The 20,916-nt window shown below is 42.4% G+C and overlaps 2 protein-coding genes across 4 annotated transcripts in view; one reads left to right on the top strand and one right to left on the bottom strand.

Moving 5' to 3' along the window:
• The window catches only part of Dpy (fibrillin-like protein dumpy), a 114,818-nt gene extending 106,537 nt beyond the window's left edge, over window positions 1-8,281 (top strand). For both annotated transcript variants that reach the window (XM_076430923.1, XM_076430934.1), the window contains 20 exons: window positions 137-349; window positions 427-624; window positions 744-938; window positions 1,090-1,458; window positions 1,661-1,873; window positions 1,946-2,137; window positions 2,222-2,434; window positions 2,539-2,721; window positions 2,804-3,388; window positions 3,509-4,456; window positions 4,552-4,920; window positions 4,996-5,196; window positions 5,277-5,525; window positions 5,609-5,797; window positions 5,934-6,122; window positions 6,269-6,507; window positions 6,604-6,874; window positions 6,952-7,190; window positions 7,272-7,461; window positions 7,538-8,281. In XM_076430923.1, coding sequence (XP_076287038.1) covers window positions 137-349; window positions 427-624; window positions 744-938; window positions 1,090-1,458; window positions 1,661-1,873; window positions 1,946-2,137; window positions 2,222-2,434; window positions 2,539-2,721; window positions 2,804-3,388; window positions 3,509-4,456; window positions 4,552-4,920; window positions 4,996-5,196; window positions 5,277-5,525; window positions 5,609-5,797; window positions 5,934-6,122; window positions 6,269-6,507; window positions 6,604-6,874; window positions 6,952-7,190; window positions 7,272-7,461; window positions 7,538-7,776 — 5,684 coding nt within the window. In that variant the 3' untranslated portion in view covers window positions 7,777-8,281. The remainder of the gene's footprint in view (window positions 1-136; window positions 350-426; window positions 625-743; window positions 939-1,089; window positions 1,459-1,660; window positions 1,874-1,945; window positions 2,138-2,221; window positions 2,435-2,538; window positions 2,722-2,803; window positions 3,389-3,508; window positions 4,457-4,551; window positions 4,921-4,995; window positions 5,197-5,276; window positions 5,526-5,608; window positions 5,798-5,933; window positions 6,123-6,268; window positions 6,508-6,603; window positions 6,875-6,951; window positions 7,191-7,271; window positions 7,462-7,537) is intronic.
• Window positions 8,282-8,730: 449 nt separating this feature from the next.
• LOC143212303 (uncharacterized) overlaps window positions 8,731-20,916 on the bottom strand; it is a 49,144-nt gene continuing 36,958 nt past the window's right edge. For both annotated transcript variants that reach the window (XM_076430954.1, XM_076430947.1), the window contains exons 3-6: window positions 14,380-14,492; window positions 13,591-13,832; window positions 12,067-12,245; window positions 8,731-11,988 (exon numbers count right to left, since the gene is read on the bottom strand). In XM_076430954.1, the coding sequence (XP_076287069.1) occupies window positions 11,794-11,988; window positions 12,067-12,245; window positions 13,591-13,832; window positions 14,380-14,492 (729 nt within the window). In that variant the 3' untranslated portion in view covers window positions 8,731-11,793. The remainder of the gene's footprint in view (window positions 11,989-12,066; window positions 12,246-13,590; window positions 13,833-14,379; window positions 14,493-20,916) is intronic.

Here is a 20,916-nt window from a genome sequence, read left to right as displayed (position 1 = left end):
ATTAAATTATTTTTCTAATGATTTTTGCTAAATAGATCCATTTAAATTGAATTAAAGATGCACTTAAAATCTTTCAATCGTAGAAAGATTAGAAGAATTGAATAATTGCAAAATTTCTCCCTTTCTCTCCCTCCAGAACCAGTAGACCTGCAACCATCATGTCAGGTAGACGGAGACTGCCCCAGCAAGTTAGGCTGTTTCAATGGCATCTGCAAGGATCCGTGCATTGAAACGAAGCCTTGCATCGCTGGTGCAAAATGCTCCGTTGTGGACACGCTACCGATGAGGACCATGATTTGCGAATGCCTACCGAACTTCGCTGGCGATGCAACGGTCGCCTGCATTCCAGGTATGCATCGGTTGCATTTTAAAATCGCCGTAGTTTCGGGAATCGTTGATTAATGAACGCTTTTACATTTTTTTCAGTGGACAAACAACTCGACGCACTCTGCAATTCTGATTCGGACTGCACATCGAATATGGCATGCTTGAACTCCCGATGCATCAACCCTTGCACCATCAATCCTTGTGCATCGAACGCGCATTGCGTTGTGCAAAACCATCGAAGCCAATGTCACTGCAACACGGGTCTGTCTGGAGATCCATTCATGAACTGCTACAGAGGTAATGCTCGCAGTATTGAACAATGATTTGCAAGAATTAAGGTTTTTGTCGCAAATATTTTGCGACTATTTTCCAGTATGATCAAGATCCTGTGTAAAATAACAATAATTTTGTTGTAGGCACTGACGGATTCCCTGACTGCACAAAGAACTCCGATTGCGCACCAGAAGCAGCTTGCATCAACCAGCTCTGCCAAAACCCATGTCTAGGCGGGCAATGTGGATTGAATGCAGAATGCGTCATGGTGAACCATCATCCAACTTGTCACTGTTTACAGAACTATGCTGGTGATCCTCAAGTGCAGTGTTTCAAACGTAAGTCTCATAATTTCGGAGAAACATCACGAATTACACAAATAAAAAACTTATTCACTAGATACTATGTATATGTATAATGTATGGAAACAATGCGTGAGAATTTCAAGTAACAAAAGGTGCATACAATAACAATTTGTTACATCTTCAGCCGAATGCGTGTCAGACGACGACTGTCCGTACGACAAGGCTTGCCAGAATGAGAACTGCGTCAGTCCGTGTCTCGATGACGGCATTGCATGCGGTCGTGGAGCAGAGTGCATCGCGATTTCCCATCGAGCGCAATGCGTCTGTCCGCGAGGCACACAAGGTGATGCACGCATTGCCTGCATCTCAGCAGTGTGTCATTACAATGAGGACTGCGCCGATCACGAGGCTTGCGACAGACTGAACAGAGTCTGTCGACCTGTTTGCGAGGATGACGTTTGCGCTGACACTGCCAACTGCATCGCTAGAGACCACCAACCGAAGTGCATCTGTCCTTCGGGAACGTCTGGAAACCCTTACATCGAATGCACTGGTAAGTTAGTTTGCATATCGAGTCAAACAAGTATAACTATTTCGAATATTTTTAATTTACGATCGTTTTGTGGAATTGTAAACATGCATCCATGGATGATTTACATTTTAGACATATTTCGTTGCATTTCAAAATTTGGTCTGATTAGAATCCAGTTCACAGCGTGCACGATTTAATCACCTGTTTTCTTCATTTATTACAGGTGTGTCAGTAGAGCCGAGATGCAAGGATGACAGCGACTGCCCACTAAACTTGGCCTGCATCAATGGGATATGTCAAGATCCTTGTTTGTCATCGCACATGTGCACGGGCGACCAAGAATGCAAAGTATTGAACACGGTACCGCTTCGTACGATGATCTGCAGCTGTCCACCGAACACCATCACCGACATCAACGGACAGTGCAAGAGAATTGGTAAATCTCGTAAATCCTCTATCGAAAAATCTCATCTTCCGACGTAATACATAATTAAAACATCGATTACAGTGTTAGCCAACGTCCAGTGCCTCCAAGACCAGGACTGCAACAATTCGGACAAGTGCATCAGTGGAACCTGCATCGAAGCTTGCCTCACAACTCGATGCGGTCTGAACGCTCAATGCAAGTCAGTGTCTCACACCGGTGTTTGCCAGTGTGCACCTGAGTTCTCTGGCAACGCTTACATCGAGTGCATCAGAAGTACGGTTTCATTAAATCGAAAAATTAATTGAGAAGTATATGTATAATGATCTTGTGCGATGATAATAAACTGTTCTATTTCAGCACCATTGGTTACGCTGCCACCGTATCGACCGGAATGCTACGCTAACAGCGAATGTTCCAATGACAAACAGTGCGTTAATTCTCTCTGCGTGAATCCGTGCGTGGCTGCAGATCCTTGCGGAAGAAACTCACTTTGTCATGTGAACAATCACATCGCGATATGCAGGTGTCCTGCTAACTACGACGGCGATGCTAGAATCAATTGCATACCACGTAAGTCATCAAATCAATTTTATACGTCTTGTCAAAGTAAACAGATAGGACTGAAAGGATTGCAACGAATGCATCAAATCATTTGCAAACAATTCTTCTTCTAGCTGGCATAGTTGCTGAATGTCGATCGAACAGCGACTGCGCTGGCAACTCAGCCTGCGTGAACAGCCTGTGCATCAACCCATGTAACTGCGGTCCTAACGCAAAATGCACCGTTGTCGATCACTATCCATCGTGTTCGTGTCCACCAGGCTACTCCGGAAATCCCCAACTAGGCTGTTTCAAACGTAAGCCGCGATAAATCAATGAAAACTATCAGTCACCATGTTTACTTGCATTGTCTTCACACCGTGACATTTCTATTTGCAGTGGATTGTGAATCTGACACCGAGTGCAACAACGTAGCAACCTGTTACAACGGTCAATGCGTGAACCCGTGCATTCTGGAGAACAAATGCGCAATCAACGCAGAATGCTACGGCGAACATCATCGCGCAGTTTGTCGCTGTGGACCCGGCTACTTCGGTAATCCGGAAGTGCATTGCGAGAGAGCCGAGTGCAACGCTGACCACGATTGTCCTCGAAACCTGGCCTGCGACAGCGGACGCTGCATCAATCCTTGCATCGCGGAGTCGCCTTGCGCGCAGAATGCAATTTGCTATGTACAGGACCACGAAGCTACCTGCCGTTGTCCTGAAAGCCTGCCTGTAGGAAATCCTTATTCGTATTGTGAACATCGCAAGACTTACCTGGACGAACCTGAGTGCAGGATCGACATCGACTGCGCTGATAAATTGGTCTGCATCAAGAACAAGTGCATTGATCCTTGCCCGGTGATCAAACCGTGCTCGGAGAACGCCAGGTGCAACGTTCTTGACACTGTTCCTGTCAGGACCATGACGTGCACTTGTCCCGAAGGATGGACCACCGACATCGACGAAGTCTGCAGACCAAGTATGTTGTTCTAATCACTTGCAGCACTTATAGACAGATGTTACATAAAATAACCAAAAGAATTATGAAATTTCTACTTTTTCCCTTGTTGCAATTGATTGATTTCTCTCATTCTTCCAGTTCAAATAACAACGATCGGTACCTGCACCAGCAACGACGAGTGCAGCGACAACGAGTCCTGCATCAACAGGCAATGCAGAAACCCATGCAACTGCGGTGTCAACGCAGCCTGCTACGTCAGAGGCCACAAACCAATCTGCTCCTGCGAAGAAGGCTACCAAGGCAACCCAGACATCGCTTGCTACTCAGTTGAATGCACAAGAGACACCGAGTGCGCATTGGACAAGAGCTGCGTGAACAACAACTGCGTGAACCCTTGCTTGGTGTCTGACAACTGCGGCGTGAACGCGGAATGCTACTCGAACAACCATAAAGCGGATTGCAGGTGTCGCAAAGGCTACCATGGCAATCCCTTGGACCGCTGCAGAGTGATCGGCTGCTACAGTAACGGGGACTGTCCTGGTGATCATTCGTGCATCAATCTTCAATGCGTAGACGCTTGCCGTCATGGCAATCCTTGCTCTCCATTAGCTGAGTGCAGAGGTTTAAATCATCTGCCGATTTGTCGATGCCCTGCTCATCACGTGGGCAACCCTTACGTGAATTGCAAACCTGAAGACAAACCGGAGTGTAGGGAGGATGACGATTGTCCTGATTCGTTGGCCTGCTTCAATAACAGATGCCAGAATCCTTGCTCTGTTGTTGAGCCTTGTACGGAACCTTCCGAATGCAGGGTCCTACCAACTCACCCTGTTCGAACCATGGTCTGCGTGTGCCCTAGCGGCTATGTCAGCAGTGGCAGTGGAACTTGCAGAGCCACCACACCAATTTTAGATATCGAATGCACCAGAGACAGCGATTGTCCTTCGGACAAGGCTTGCGTGAACGCTATCTGCAAGAATCCTTGTGCTTGCGGACCTAACTCCGAGTGTCTCGTTGCTGATCATAAACCCATTTGCTCTTGCGTTGCTGGCTATGATGGGAACGCTGATGTGGCCTGCACCAAAGGTGAAGGACCTGTTTTATTTTTTAATTTTGGGAATAACGGAGGAACAGAGAAATAAATGAAGACAGATGAGATAATTTTCAATTTGTTGTTTCAGTGGTCGGATGCCATACGGACGCCGAGTGCAGCGGGACACACGTTTGTGTGCAACACAACTGCGTTCCTGCATGTTCTCCAACCGAACCAACCTGTGGCAAGAATGCAGTTTGTCAAGGAGTCAATCACAAGGCTATTTGCGAATGTCCACCTGGCCTTGGCGGTAATCCGAGGGTCGCTTGCACTCTTCTGGGCTGCAGGACCAACTCGGATTGTCCGACGAATACGGCTTGCATCAACAGCCGTTGCGAAAACCCTTGTACTGTGAATCCTTGCCGCGGAGACATGAACTGTAACGTTTACAATCATCTGGTCGAATGCGCTTGTCCGCCTGGGTACATCGGTGACGTTGAGTCGGCATGCACCAAACGTAAGCATCAAATTTTTCTTAATATTAAACATCTTTGTAAAAGATCTTTTTCACTAATCTAATATACGCGTTCAGTCACAGAGAAGTGCAAGGCAGACAACGAGTGTCCATCTCAAACAGCCTGCTTCAACGGCGAGTGCATCAATCCCTGTGTAAAGATTCAGCCTTGCGTGGCGAATGCAGACTGCAAGATCCTTGACACGAGTCCTGTGAGAACTATGATCTGCGAGTGCATCCCGGGATACAGAGGAAACGCGGTCGAGCGCTGTGAAAAGGGTACTTTCTTGAATCCGAGCATCTTTAACAGATACCCAATGTTACAGAAAGGTTTCTAATTAAATTATCTCATTTTACAGCTGACGTGTGTCCAGTGGACAAAGGTCAGATCCGTGACGAAAATGGCAACTGCATCTGTCCACCCGGTACAGCCAAGAACGAGAGCGACGTTTGTATACCTTGCCGCATACAGGCTGGAATGATCATCAACAAGGACGGATACTGCGAGTGTGCTCTTGAGAAAGGAATGAGCATCGATGAATATGGTCGTTGCGTGTGCCCTGCTGAGTATGGTTACGTACTCCGTGCCAATGGATACTGCACCTTAGGTAAGAAGATTTTTCAGATTGAGGTGTTTGATTTCTGAGTATTAGAAGAAATGGTTGAATTGACGTTGTATTGTAATTTGCAGCTGAAATAATCAAGTGCATCCGCGACGACGATTGCGCTGACAACAGGTACTGCGAGAAGACCAGCCAGACCTGCGAAGATCCTTGTGTCACGCAAACGTGCGCTACGAATGCCATCTGCAATCCCACTCGCCATCAAGCTATCTGCACTTGCATCAGCGGATACAGTGGGAACGCTTACGTCGAATGCTGTAAGCTTGATTCATCATATTAACGCTAAACCTACCAGCGCCGGTCAAATTGATCGATCCCAGATTAGTTATTTTCGGATTGTTGAAAGTATTGAGACAAGGAATAGTTGAATTGATGGTGTATTGTAATTTGCAGCTGAAATAGTCAAGTGCAGACGCGACGACGATTGCGCTGACAACAGGTACTGCGAGAAGACCAGTCAGACCTGCGAAGATCCTTGTGCTACGCAAATGTGCGGTACGAATGCCATCTGCAACGCTACTCACCATCAAGCTATCTGCACTTGCATCAGCGGATACAGTGGCAACGCTTACACCCAATGCTGTAAGCTTGATTCTTCATATTAACCGATTCCAGATTATTTATTTTCAGATTGTTAAATTATAGAGACAACGAAGTAGAATCAGAATTTTGTAGCTTCTTTTAACATTTGAAATGTCCGAGTAACTAATATCATTTTCTTTGGACAGACAACGGAAACAGATTGCGCACCGACTTCCCCAGACCGGACATCATCGTCAGCTGTCTATCCGACGGAGTCCAGGTCCAGATACACCTGCAGGACGACGAATTCGATGGCGTCCTCTACGTCAAAGGCCGCAGCAAGGACGAGCAGTGCAGAAGAGTCGTGTCGATCTCTTCCGAAACCGTACGCAAAATAGAGATATTCAAAGTGGCGTTCGGAAACTGTGGACTAATCCACGTGGACGTAAGTGAAACTGTGAAAATGTCCCAACAATCTTCGTCTACGGTTCGATCGATTCGAACAGTTCAGTTTAACAGCACGTTCTTCTCGCGCTTTCAGGGAAACGCAAGCTTCGTGTTAGTCATTCAAAAGCACCCGAAATTGATGACTTACAAAGCCCAAGCCTACCACATCAAGTGCATCTATCAAACCGGAGAGCAAAACGTCACTCTCGGCTTCAACGTCTCCATGTTGACCACCGCAGGTACTATAGCCAACACAGGTCCACCGCCTGTTTGCGAAATGAAGATCGTCACCGAAAACGGAAATGAAATCAACTCCGCTGAAATTGGAGACAACCTGATGTTGCAAATCCAAGTTCAGCCTTCCAGTAAGTACCCTGTATCCATCCTTATCGAGTATCGAACCGTTGCCGAACCGACTAAACCGTGTACTCGAATGCTTCAGGCATTTACGGTGGTTTCGCTCGAAACTGTGTGGCCAAGACGATGGACGACAATGTGCCGACCGAGTACCCTGTGACGGATGAGAACGGGTGCGCGAAGGAACCCTCGATATTCGGCGAATGGCAACAGAACCCTGAAACACAGGCCTTGATGGCCAGTTTCAACGCGTTCAAGTTCCCCAGTAGCGACAATATTCGGTTCCAGTGCAATATTCGCGTGTGCTTCGGACGCTGTCAGCCTGTAAGCATCTTCATTGTTGTTACTCTGCATGAATCGCGGAAATCACAGTAGTTGATTTACGATTGTTATTGAATGAATCAGGTGAATTGCCGAGGATACGACGCTTTTGGCCGCCGTCGGCGAGACGTCAGCGAGTCCGAGTCAAATAATACAGCTTTGAGCGTCTCCGACACCTTCGAGGGGCAGCTTAGGGAAGAAATAACGATCCAGTCGAATCTTATATTTACATTAGAGAGGAGAGAAGAGAGGTTTACATCGGATCCAGCTGAATGTAAGTGGTACCACGAGAATATTAGCTAATATTACTATGGTACGATTATTTAACATGTTTGTTTCAATTGTTACAGTCGCTTCAGAACATAGGGTGGAGGATATATGCGTTTCTATGGTCGGCTTTGTGATAGCATTAGTAATAACAGCACTGCTGGCACTAGTCGCTGTGGCTATTGCTGTATCCTGCTGGCTAATGGCGTATCGTCGCCAGCCAAAGACTGCTGGACCACTGCCACATCCACCAGAGTTCCCAAATCCACTGTTCACTACAGAATCCGTAGCTGAACCTTCTCCTGACTATCACCTATCATAAGTCTCCTAGGATAATAATTATTTTATACCGTAATTTTATATAATTCTCATTGGAATGCACTACAGACCACTGGAATACTCAGATGGTCGGTTTTGTATTTCTAGAAACAACTCCTCCAACGACTAGCCCTCCGTACTTTCATCCCCTAGGGTTCACACACTGCCGTGTCGTTATCGCTCACTGTTATATATTACCAGTACCCCGAATCACGTTATACATAGTTCTATAAATATATATAAATATATGTACTATTTATGGTGATGGTTCGCTTCCATTATCTACATTTGAACAAAAAATGAATTTTTTCGGCATTCCTTTCACCCCCTCTCTATACCCCCCCTACTGTCCGTTCTATTTAGTCTTTGGAGGATTTGTGAAGCGTAACACTGCGAATTTAATTCCCGTGTAAAGTCAAACGAATTAGTCTAATATAGCTTTCTTACTTCGAGCGTAGGTAACTGTACATTTTATCTAATAAAACGTTAATGTAATATTTTTAAGACAGTGCGTTTCGCCGCTAATCACACCCCAACGACACTCGCATTTCTACCAAGTAATTCCGGAGGATTTCAAATTTCATTTCTGATCTGATAACAGCTGAAGAAACTTCATATACGGTCCACTATCAACTTCAGTGCCACTGGTGTACCTACACGTTGTAGGTACCGTTGGTCTATCAGTTTCAGCATTTCGCCATGGATGACGACACCGTCTTATTCGAGAATACTACTCAGTCAATAAATTTATCTACCAGTTTGAGCGTATTCCCGATTCAAGAAATAGCGCTATACGAAGGTTTGAGCCGGAGGACCCCTCCCTTTCTTAGGGACGCTACCCTTCTGGGACCTCGTTTTCTTGGGCTCATCCTTTCGCTGAATCTTTTTATTTTTTGGGCTCCTCCCATCCTTGACTCTTTCCTGAAAAAGCTCCATCCTTTCCTAAATTCTCTTCTGCTTCCCATTCCTAGACACACTTTATTTCTCAAGAACAAAAATTTCATTTCCACCCGGCGGCTTCGATGTATAGTGCCGATAGTCGTCGCCATCTTGAAACAGCTCGGGAGCTACGGAAGTCCGCCCGTGCTGTATAAAATCAATAATAGGTATACTGTGCATAGCTAATTCACGGAAATGTTTACGTTTGGTCCTGGTACAAGTAAAAACACGCAGTCTAGATACGCAGACGTGTATTTCTTACGTTCTAAACACATAGTGATATTAGATGACAATGGCGTTCGGGGCTGGATTATATAAAATTATCGTTGATTCGTGCCAATGATGCTTCGATCGGATCAGACTATCTCGGTGCCTTTTTGTGGCCTGATAATGTACACAGACAACTAAATTCAAATGAATTTCCATTTGGAAACGTAACACAGTATCGCAGAACGTCAAGTAGTAATGATATCACACCACTCCTTCGGTGATACCTAACCTCTATTTGGATACCTACGAAAATAGTGATCGCTTGAACACATTCGAGTCGTTGTCGACAGAACGTCGAAAATTTCAAACTACTCGACGATTAGTTTAACACGCTTGTGGTACATACTTCAGCAGTCGTACATGCTAAGCTTCTGCGAATGAAACAAGACGTATGAAAATATTCGTATCCTCACGAAACAAGAATAACAAATCGCTCCACGAACTAAACGTAAGCAACGCGATAACAACAATAATGATTCAACGTAACAATTACACGATACTTTCGTTCAACAACTGTTTAAAACGTATCGTACAATGAATCACGGGCGCGGCGCCGCGTCGTGCATGTAAATACAATGCGCGACAGCAACTCATTTTTCTTCGGGGGTGATTTATGTTCACGACTCGACGACGAACAATATCCTACGGCTAAATGCATTTACACGTTCTCGCAACGTGATACACGTACATCCAACACATTCCTCTAATATCGAGTTTTTATCCTATCTCGTCGATTCGCTGATAATCTCTGACGGTACACGCTACAATTGATTAGAATTGCGTGAGCTCGCTCGTTAGCCTAACATGAGAAACGGAACGCGTAATCACCGTGATATTCCCGCGGCAATGATCTACAATCAGCGAATTAACCCTCGAGTACACAATTGTTTCAAGATTTAGACGATCTGTCACATCCCACAGTGTTTCTAATTTGTCGATGCAACGTTGATCTTCGATAGTTCAGTAAAAATCAAGTTGAATCTCGCGATGTAAGAGTTCAAAGTCCACTGAAAGGTTAACGATGTTATCATCGGATTCGGGTTATCATCGGTGCATTCCCTATCGAAAAATCGTCCAACTAAAAAAATAGCCCAGCTATTTCGTAACGAAGAAGGTACGGCGTAAAAGTATCGTTCCGTTCGACGTGGACGTGTCGTTTTTGTTTCTCGCTCTCCATCCGACGTGGAAGAAACCGTTCGCAAAGGAAACCTGGTTTCTAGATCTCGTTAAAGGAGTAGAAGGTTTTGTAATCGCACGTACATGGTATAGTTGTACGGGTTTATGCACGATATGTGTGAAAGAATTGGCACGGATACACGCTTTATACAAAAGGTATAGTTTGTGAAAATTGTTCCCTCTTCCTGGTCGTAGACCGGAGCCTTCTCTCAATTTCCCTGTCTCTTTCTTTCTCTCTCGCTTACTCGCTCTCTCTCTCTCTCTCTCTCTCTCTCTCTCTCGTTCTGTCCCTCGCTTTGTCTCTCCTGTCTTTTTATCGACTCGATTGGTCCTCTCGAGCACTGCTCGACATCGATTGTTTTTTTCGAGGACGGGACACGCGCTAAGAAGATCACCAGACGCACATAATTGATCTCGAAACTGTCCACTATAGCACTACAAGTTCGCAAAATAGGGGTATGCGGGCATCTGAAACTTCGGGTTGAGTCGGAGTCCCGAAAGTTTGCAATATTCGGATCAGAGTTGGGCAGTAATTAATTACACGAGTATTTAATTACATCTTCAATTACATGTGCAAAAGTGGACTATAATTACAATAAGAAAATGGTTAAATGGTTCAAAACATAAAAATTAGTGGTTTAAAAGAACAATTACACTGAAGCAATTGTTAGATTCAATTACAATTACTGTAATCGTGTTAAGTAATTGCAATTACTCCTTTCAACAATTACTGTAATTGTAATTGTGGTCCGCAACTACAATTACTGGTTGAGCCAACGTAATTGCAATTACCAATTACAATTATATGTAATTGTAATTTTATTTCTGCGATTTCAAATTACAGTAATTCATAAAGTAAGTGTAATTGTAATTGAAATTACATTTTGTCCAACTCTGATTCGGATACCCAACAAGTTAACACTATTTTGCCGAACGTGTCAAAAGACACCTTCCAAAATTATTCAATAAATCTGTTCCGTCGAATATTTAAGATGATCGGTAACTAGTGGTACATAAAATCGAAAAGATCGTGATTCTACCTTAAAAATATAAAACCGCGATAGAGATAGTGAACATTAAAATTAGATTGGAAGGTCACGACTAGACTGCGTATTTTGTGTGCGTTCATAGATAAAAATTGATAAGTGAAACACCGAGAACAGTTATTCAAACGATTCAAGAATATTGTTATACTATTTTCAATTTGTTCAAGCTATCGGAAGGAAAAGTCTAGTCGCGTGATCATAAATTTCTGGAGTCCTCAAACTGAACTCCCTCCGTAGTTTAGTTCGAACAAAGTCAGATAATTGATTAACTGCGAGGAATGAATTTGTACACTTAATAGTTCACGGAATAATGGAAATTTCGCGTGACGGGTAAGCGTATTCGGCGAGTTGAGACATCAGAAAAGGAGCCGTATCCTTTTCGATCACCTCGATGATCTCGAGCGTCTCGTTTGAAATCGGCAAACGTTCGGCATGCACGCTCGACAACGCGTTGCAACGGAAACGTGTTCACCGGCGATAATTGATATCTATTGGCTGAGTTTCTTCGGCTGGCCACTGTTGGACAGATGCTTCCAGAGGCCGGTGATCAATGGCACGTCCCGGAAGCTGTCGGCCGAGGGCTACGCCTGCTACGAGCACATCAGGTCCACCGACCTCGATTCGCCCCAAGCGTTCTGCATTTTGAAAGCTGTTGCCGGCCTGGGCACGACGTGGTGTGATGCCGCGGTGCTCGTGTGCCTCAGTGTCGTCATGGGAATGGCGCCGGTACCGGAAGCGGCCTTCTTCAGCGTCTTCGCGTGCTCAGACTCGTCCTCGAAGCACACCTGAAACCCCCGTTTCAACAGCACTCGCAGAAACACAAAAAGCCTCAAAGTAATTGCAAGCCTCTTTCCATTGCTTACCCAAGAGTTTCCTGTAGGTTTTCCTTCGTTCGTCAAGTCGATCAGCAGGTTCTTCTGCGATCCGTTCCCTGTGGACCGCTGATCGCTTCGCTTGGTCTGGTCGGTGACTTTCTGAGCTGGTTTGATCTTCTCCTCTTCATTGTCCTCCTTCTCCTTCGTCTTCTTCTTCTCTTCGTCCTCTGTAAATTTGAGATTCGTGAAATTTACGCCGTTTTGAATTATTCAATGTTCGACAGCGAATATTTTGCATTTGTAACAAAATCTGACAGATGAATCAGTTGTATCCAATTTATTCAAATTATTCGGAACGAACGAAATTTCCGTTGAACTGCCGTAAATTTATGGATACGCTGTGGATGCGTAGGGGTATTATTATTACATAGTTACTTCGTAGTCGCTTGTTCATGGAAATGAAGCTCTGCGCACTGCCTCATTACTTATCGACGTGTTCAATTATTTATACTAACGCGATCTCGCGTAACTGTAACGTACGCGGAAAACAACGCTAACGCAAACGTGTCCTGCGATTTATTCGCTCTCACGTTGTGAAGGTGATACAGAGATTGTATTACAAACACCATGGTATCGTATCTTCTGCTGTATAGTCTGCCTCATTTGTTATAAACAAATGCACGTGATGTGATACATAGCAGAGTAGAATAGATGTATAAACTGAGAATTATACTATATGTCTCGTTCTCAATGATAGTTTTGTAGTCATGCTTGTCATGCTTCACATCACAACGTTCAGCGCGTATTGAATTTGACTTTGGCGCTCTTCCATCGCCTATTTGTCCCTATTTATTCCTCACACGAAAAAATTAGTATTAATAAAATATTAGCTAAAATCGCAGGTGTTTTATAGTTTTGTCGCGGAGTGTAGTTGCAACCGCAGCAATAGAATATACAAATATTTTGTTTAGACCTGCAGTATCATCGGACAGACTACAGAGCATGAGCTCCGATGTCATAGTAAATTTGCGAGTAACAATCGTCCGCGGTTCGTAACAGAAAGCAGATGAACAGTATAATCGTAGCTAATCCAGTTCGAAGGGAAACGTGCACGGAAGTGTTGGCGCGCGAATGAAGGCGGCAGTAGGAACTGTAATTGTCCTACTTTTCCGTAATGTTGCCGCCCCGGCTGCACACGAAGTTCAATATTACCGGACAATTTCCTGGGCGCACTCATAACCCGGCGTCCGAAGCTTTCCGCAATATCCTCGCTCTCGGAGATCTAAGTGCACGAACACTATTGCCCCGCCTCGACGATGTACCTTTAGGCTAGATCAGACTGCACGAGCGAGATCGCAGAATCTCATGGTTTCCTCATAAATCGAATTGTCTGGGTAATGTTAGCGATTTTTGGTCGACTCACAATGCATTCAATCAAACGAACGATTTCGATAACAGTCTCAACGAATGGCAGCGTCGAAACATGTCGGTCTAATTGAAAGACCAAATGGATTGTGCCGAAAAGAATTGGACCGCAGGACCTCGCCAGGAGGAACAGGTTAATTTACCTACCGGTTCTGTCTTCGGTTAACGAGGGGCTCTTATCCTGGGCGTGATGGATCCTGGGATCGGCCTGGGACAGCTGCCAAGCCTCGTAAGCCGTGTTAAACGCCCTTGCCACCGTCAGCGTCACCGTTTGCGCCATTTTTCTCTTCGGGCAGAGGAACGCGTGGCATTCCATCGTCTCGTTCAAATTTGTCGCGATGAACGCGAACACGTGGTCGTGGGTGGCGTCCGCCGAACAATAAGAGATCCTAAAACATGTCCCTCATTCTTCTCCTTTTCTCATTAACCTTACGAGCTTTCGGAACGCACTGACGAGCAATAAAAATTCAACGAGTGGAATTACTTATTGAGAATCATTGAGTAATTACTAAAATTGCAATTAGGGATGGATAGGGGTTAAACGCATTGGTTTCTGGGGGGGGGGGGGTAAAGGGTATGTTTCGTGTCGGAAAACGGAATGGCAGCCCGATGAATCATGGTTTCGAAATTGGACAGGGAATAATACTCCGTGACCGGTGTGCGATCGTGTAACGTTTGCTCGTCGGCTGTTATTACGCGGTGTGGCGTTTCGAATGCATTTCAGCCCCGTTCCCCGAATCTATCGGATATTATGTCTGGCTGACGCTTGGGAAAATGCACAACGAGCCGACCGATGCACAGTTCTCGTACCGGCGAATCCGGTTTTCGTGCGATTACAGGTTGAAAACCATGACAGCCGTAACGTACGCGCGTGTTACGCGAAACGGGAAAGCCTCTGGTGCACAGTAAATCGCGAACACGATATACCGCACGTACCTGTATATAGACACTTGAAGCTGATCTTCTTCCGTGGCTATGTCTGTCATCCTGATCCCTTTTAAACTCACGGCCAGAGAAACCCGCTGCAGCTTCTTGCCGCTCGCTTTTGCCTGCGACCAAAGAATCGTTGCAATAACCAAAGTTACAATGGGATCGGACAATTTCAGAATTCGCGAATTCTTCTCCGTGATTCGTAGGATATCGTACGATATTAGTGGGCTACGGATTTTACGCGATTATGGTGACTGTATGTGTACAGTGAGGAGCAAAACTGAACACACATGCGATATTTTTACAATAACATATTTTTATTTAATGTTTGCATATAAAATAGAATACATGCATTTAGTACAAAGTTTTAGCTTTTCAAGAAACATTTAAATAAAAATAAATTTTTAAAAAATACCACGTTTTTATAACGGTCTAAAAAGTATAAAATAAATTTTTAAGAAACACCACGTTTAAAAAACGGACTAAAAAGTATAAAATAATTTTTTCTAGCCCCATACAGATTCCTAACCCCGTACAGATAGTCCTGAAAATTTGCGGTTGTGAATTTTTAGTAGCTATGAAAATACTTGCAAGATTTCCATAGATTACATTTACTATTAACGAACATAGTGTCCAGTCAAAATACAGTGACTGAAATCTTCGTTCTCTACAAAACGATCGACAAACCGAAGCTTGTTCTCGGATACAATTCGCTCTGAAACATCTCCGAGCATTATCCCATCATTGTCAACGAAACATGGTTTCCCAGGCAGATTAGTATTGTGCCGGCAGCTTTTTATCGGATCGCCCGAGGGAAGACGATGCTCGAAGCGAACGAAAGAACGGGGATAATTTCGTTTTCAGAAACGAAGTATCTTCTCGGCCAGCACTTTACGTAAGGCGACGTAATCGCGAGCCTCGAGCAGACTAAATGCCGCATTTAACGAATTAGCTTGACCGAAGATTACGCAAATCCGCTTAAATCGCGAGTGTCCTGGGGAATTAGAAGACGCTGGTCGTTACACGCTCCTAGAACGAAATGTTTCGCTATTAAAGAGAAGCTACTGATTCGCTGGATTAAGCATCGCAACATAAAAGTCACTGGTCTTTGTAAAAATTGTTTGCCATCCACTTTATGGTACAATCTTTGGTGTTGCTCGATTACACACAGATGAACTTCTTTATTCAAGCACGCATTATTGAATCGTAATATAAAGCCGTTGTGTTTTTATACAGGGAGGTCCGTTTAAATAAGGACACTTAAATATCTCCTCAGGTTATTGTGATGCAAAAAATATTTGTTACGTAATGTGCATATTGTCAATGGACCAATATCTGGCACGAATATTTTTTTCCGAAGGACATTTTTTTCGGAGTTATCAAGGTCATCGATGTTTTTTGATACATAACTACATCTTTTTTATTGCATCGGGTAACTGATCGAAAAATACATTCAGATATGTATAATAACATGACATTGACCTTGAGCTGAAGGTAAAACTTTGATTTTCGAAGATCAAGGTCATGTTATTATACATATTTGAATGTATTTTTCGATCAGTTATCCGATGCAATAAAATAAAAATGTAGTTATGTATCAAAAAAGAACGATGGCCTTGATAATTTTGAAAAAAAATATTCTTGCCAGATATTTGGTCCATTGACAATATGCACATCACATAACAAATATTTTTTGTATCACAATAACCTGAAGAGATATTTAGGTGTCCTTGTTTAAACGGACCTCCATGTATACAGGGTGAGTCATCTAACGTTGCCACCTCAAATATCTTTGTTGTTTTTAAAGATACGTCAAATGTCTGAAGGACTAAATTGAATGGTAAAATGTGGCTCATACGATACCAAACAAATTTTTGTTTTTATGTAATTTTTTTAGAGATATGAAAGTCACCTTCAATTTTAAATGGAATGAGGCATTTTTTAATACATCAATCGATGCAGCTGGACATTCGTTATAAAAAAGTACTAGCCTATGTATGTCGAGAAGTTAGTAGTTCAGGAGATCAGGAGTAGTTCAGTAATAGTGTTTTAGAATTATTTAAATTGAAATACCTCCTGAACTACTAACTTTTCGACATACATAGGTTAGTACTTTTTTTATAACGAATGTTCAGCTGCATCGATTAATGTATTAAAAAATATCTCCATCCATTCAAAACAATGAAGGCGACCTTCATATCTCTAAAAAAAATTACATAAAAACAAAAATTTTTTTGTATCGTACGAGTCCCACTTTACCATTCATCTTCGTCCTTCAGACATTTGACGTATCTTCAAAAACAACAAAGATATTTGGGGTGGCAAGCATTTGAGTGTACATTCCGGATTTTTATGGAACATAAAAATTTTCTCAGTTTGTTGCAAAGTACAAATCTCCCACGACTAAATCGTTCCAATTAGAGCACTTTTATATTTACAACCGTTACGAACAAGTTTATGTTACAGCTCGGCGATACAACAAAAATCCCGGGAGACCAGAATGAACGCTATTATTATTACTGTAAACAAAAATGCATGAATAACAGGGTATTCAGTGCTCGGTAATTCCATTACGAGCGTCAACCAATTAGAAAACTGGTGGCATACAGAACAGTAAATGGTCAGTATTCATTTGTTAGCCATTCCGCGAAAATCGAATAATGAGGAAAAGCTCTTATGCAGCGCGCCGCTTCCGTAATTAATTAATTGAAGCTTTAAATAGGGTACAAAGCTTGTGACAGCACGAATTCGAGTTCAATCTTCCGGCGACATAGTAGAGACACCGAGCATCCTCGGCAGAGCGCGAAATGAATAAATTCGTCGAATTCTGGGAATATTTTCGAAGAAGTTCATAAAGTAATTTCATCGGGGAAAGTTGCGTCGGGAGAAGTTTATCGGCGTTGTCGGATCGCGACGCGCATAGTTCAATTGGTCGATAAATTAATGAGGCGGACGCGACGCGATTGGCGCGTGCGTGGGTGTGCGTGTTGCTACGGTGCACACGAGGCAACCGAGAGATTTATAAGCGACGTCATTCGTGGATTCCATTTTTCCAGAAGAGACGAACTCTTCACGGTCTGTTTCAACGCGCAGAATTGGATACATGCCGCCGCGCCGCGTCGCCGATACCCACGATCGATCACGTGCGGAGCTATTCGTCTTGCAATATTGTTCCGTTTACCGGCTTTTGCAACAGTCTTTGGCGCCGTGAAAAAGCCTCGCTTCAGATTTTCGCAGAAAAATGTGCGACACTTAACGTGTGACGTGGGATTGCCGCGTCTGGAGTGGACGAGAATCGCAAAAATAGTGAAAGAAGTTTATACGCTCCTTTTCTAATTTGGTACAATACAATGAATATTTTAATATGTGAACATCTTCTGGCATGCCTGTACGTATAATGTACTGAATATCATCCACAGCATTTACTTCAACAGAATTGTGCTGCATCATTTGTACTGGACAGAATTGGTCTGGATCGGTGGACATTTGTAAAAGAAAGTAAGAAACGTGCCGCACAATTGTTTATAACTGGACAGCGGATTTAATGCATTTATGACAGAAATGAGTAGGTGTAATTTAAAACAGTAAAAGCATTAGGAGAATTTAAACATATTCTTATATTATTTTCAATCTATTAAACATATTAAGAAAGAATATAATTTTCCATTTCACTTCGGTTTGTTGCGATTCAGATAGACAATTTTTATTTTGCATAAAGATCCGCTGTCTATTTATAACAAAGAAAATTATTGTTAAAGTTTGTACATCAATACCTTCTACTCATCGAGAAGAGAAAAAGTTGGAAAAGAGCCACATGTTGCCAACAAATAGTTACTGAGATAAAAGCTGTTAAAGTTCTTGCAAAATTGGATAGTGTAGAACTTACGTATAGACAAAAGCCTACTACTACAGTCCACACAACCCTGTCGATGTGACAGACCATGATCGTGTGCGTGCCTCAAGCTAAACGAAATTTAGATTTCATGCAATTTTTATTGCAATATGTGTTTGGTTACAGAAATTTATCGAATTATTTTGCATGTAAGCAACGTCATAATTTCAATAATTATAAAATTAAAAATGTAAGACCGGTCATTTGACCGGCAGTGGTAGGTTTAGTGTTAAAAGGACATTCGTCGCTAGGCCCCCAAGTGATCGTCTCCCTGCCCATTCGAATCATTTTCAAGTAACAAAATATGAAAGAATACCTTATATCTATCTTTATACATAAGAATGTTAATCCTGGGTTATAAAATACTAATGTCTAGGTACTTACACATTTTTCAGAATCTTCTGTTCCTCCGTCGGATCAACAGGACACTGCCATTTTCACGAATACGTCTTATTAGCGATGAAGCACAAAACACCACACTTCTACACAATCACTGAATACTACACAACAAACTTTCCGAAATCGTGACACGCGGAACGGGAAGAAGGTACTCCGACCACGGTAAAAATGGCAGTGTCCACTTACTCCGACGGAGGAACAGAAGATTCTGAAAGATGTGCAAGTACCTATACTTGACATTCGTATTTTATATTATTATTAATTGGATTATATCAATATTATATCTGATGAAAATTAATGGTAATAATTTTCAAATGTTCGGCAGAAGTTTAGTATAGTGACAACGCCTACGGTGGTTGGTGTTAGGCGCGTATGGTGAGGGGGGAGGAGGGTAATACGAAACCAAAAGAATTATTTTGCGGAAATGAACGGTTACCGTGATATTCGCAAAAAACTGCTACTGCATCGGGATCTAAATCCCGATTGTCAAGCCGGCCTGATCACGCATACGAAAATCCCTAAATTTAAGCCGTATCCATTCGAGTTATTGCAAATATATATAGATTTGGGTTAGGTCTAAACAATTTGCAAATTCTGGATGACATCTACAATGGGAAGATTATGCGATGAGAATTAGCCGCCGCCAAATGTTCTTATAATATACCGGGTGAGTAATTTAAAGTGAAACAGACGTATATCTTGGAAATTAAGCATTTTGGAGAAAAATGTTTCAGACAAAAGTTGTATGGTTTCGAGGGGGGCATAAAATGGTGTCATTGATTTGACCTTGGATAGTCGTTTGAAAATTACGTGAAGGTCATGTTCAATTCCTTAAATAGAAACCCCTATTTTTTATTGCATACTCTTGTAGCTTATTTTCAGAGCTTTCCAAAACGCTGTAATAAAATATTTTTTCTTAAATATTTTTAAAGTTATAATAGTTCAAATGTTCCACTACCGCCTCGCTTTTCCAGGGGTTCTCGATAATCTGAGAAAAAAATGTTTCGAACAAAAGAGGAACAGTATTCCAGACGTCTACAAATTTCAATATATAAAAGTTGAAAAAAAATTTTTTTTTTCAAAAAATTGAGGTAAATTTGATTTTTTAAATACTAAAATGTATTTTGGATTTCATAATGTTGTAGCTGATCTTAAGACGAATCCAACAATATATAATATTGTAACCTTGAGCCTATAAATAACGCTAAAATATTTTTCTCCACTTTTTCAGGCCAAATACCCCACTGTGCGACATAGGAATTACTCGAATTCCACAGAGAATCAAATCACTCTTGCTACGGTGTAATTTAAATGAAAAATGTATATTGTCTGAAATGAGATATGACACATGTTCGTTCGAACAATGACCGAGTTGGTGTAACGATGTATTTCGAATTGTTATTGCCTCGATTCTATCCAAAATGAAACGTGTTCCAACACTACAAAGAGATCCCCTGAATCCCACAAAAAATCAAATTACTCTGACCTCGTCAAAGGTAAAATAAAATAGTGAACAATACAATGCTTCAAGTTGTTGTCAAAACGTGTAAACGGCGCGGCGTCAAAGAGACCATTTAAATTCCGCATGTTACGTTATACGTATACAGAGGGAAATGGAAACCATTAATTATTTTAATGAAATGGAACAATCCGGGATTGCAAATAATAAATTAGTCGAAGTAATGAATTACTTTAAGTTCCTGTTACATTGACCCCACTCGAAATAAAACGAGTGAAAAACTGGAAAGATAATTTATTCGAATTTTACAGACAATCAGATTATTAAAAAATGATAAACTGACGATGTGCATCATTTCAAATCGTTATTATTCTAAGCCTGTCCGAAATAGAACGTGTCAAAGACGTCAAAGGAATTAATTAAATCCCATAGAAAATGAAATCACTCTAGCCATAAGGTTCGCACAGTGAACCGTGCTTCAAATTGCTATTACTTCTATTCTCTCCGAAATAAAGTATGTTCAAGACTGAAATTATCTGAAAAATCATACTACCCATTCTCGCCACTTTATACGTAAAATAAAAACAATAAATTACTTGGAACAACGAACTACTTGAAATTCCGATTACTTCGATTCTACTGGAAATGAAACGGGTCCAAGCCAAGCACAAATTCCTCTTTTCAGTCCACGGAGTAGATACCGAGTTTGCCGCGGGTTTCGGGGGCTTTGACTAAAGACGGATCCCAGACGACAAAGGGCGTTTCCTTTTTATTCGATTCCTCGTGGAATTAG

This window comes from Lasioglossum baleicum, chromosome 1 (genome assembly GCF_051020765.1).
Source record: "Lasioglossum baleicum chromosome 1, iyLasBale1, whole genome shotgun sequence".
NCBI lineage: Eukaryota > Metazoa > Arthropoda > Insecta > Hymenoptera > Halictidae > Lasioglossum > Lasioglossum baleicum.
Note: the sequence above shows the minus strand (reverse complement) of the source record. Positions and strands in the feature narration are given on the sequence as shown.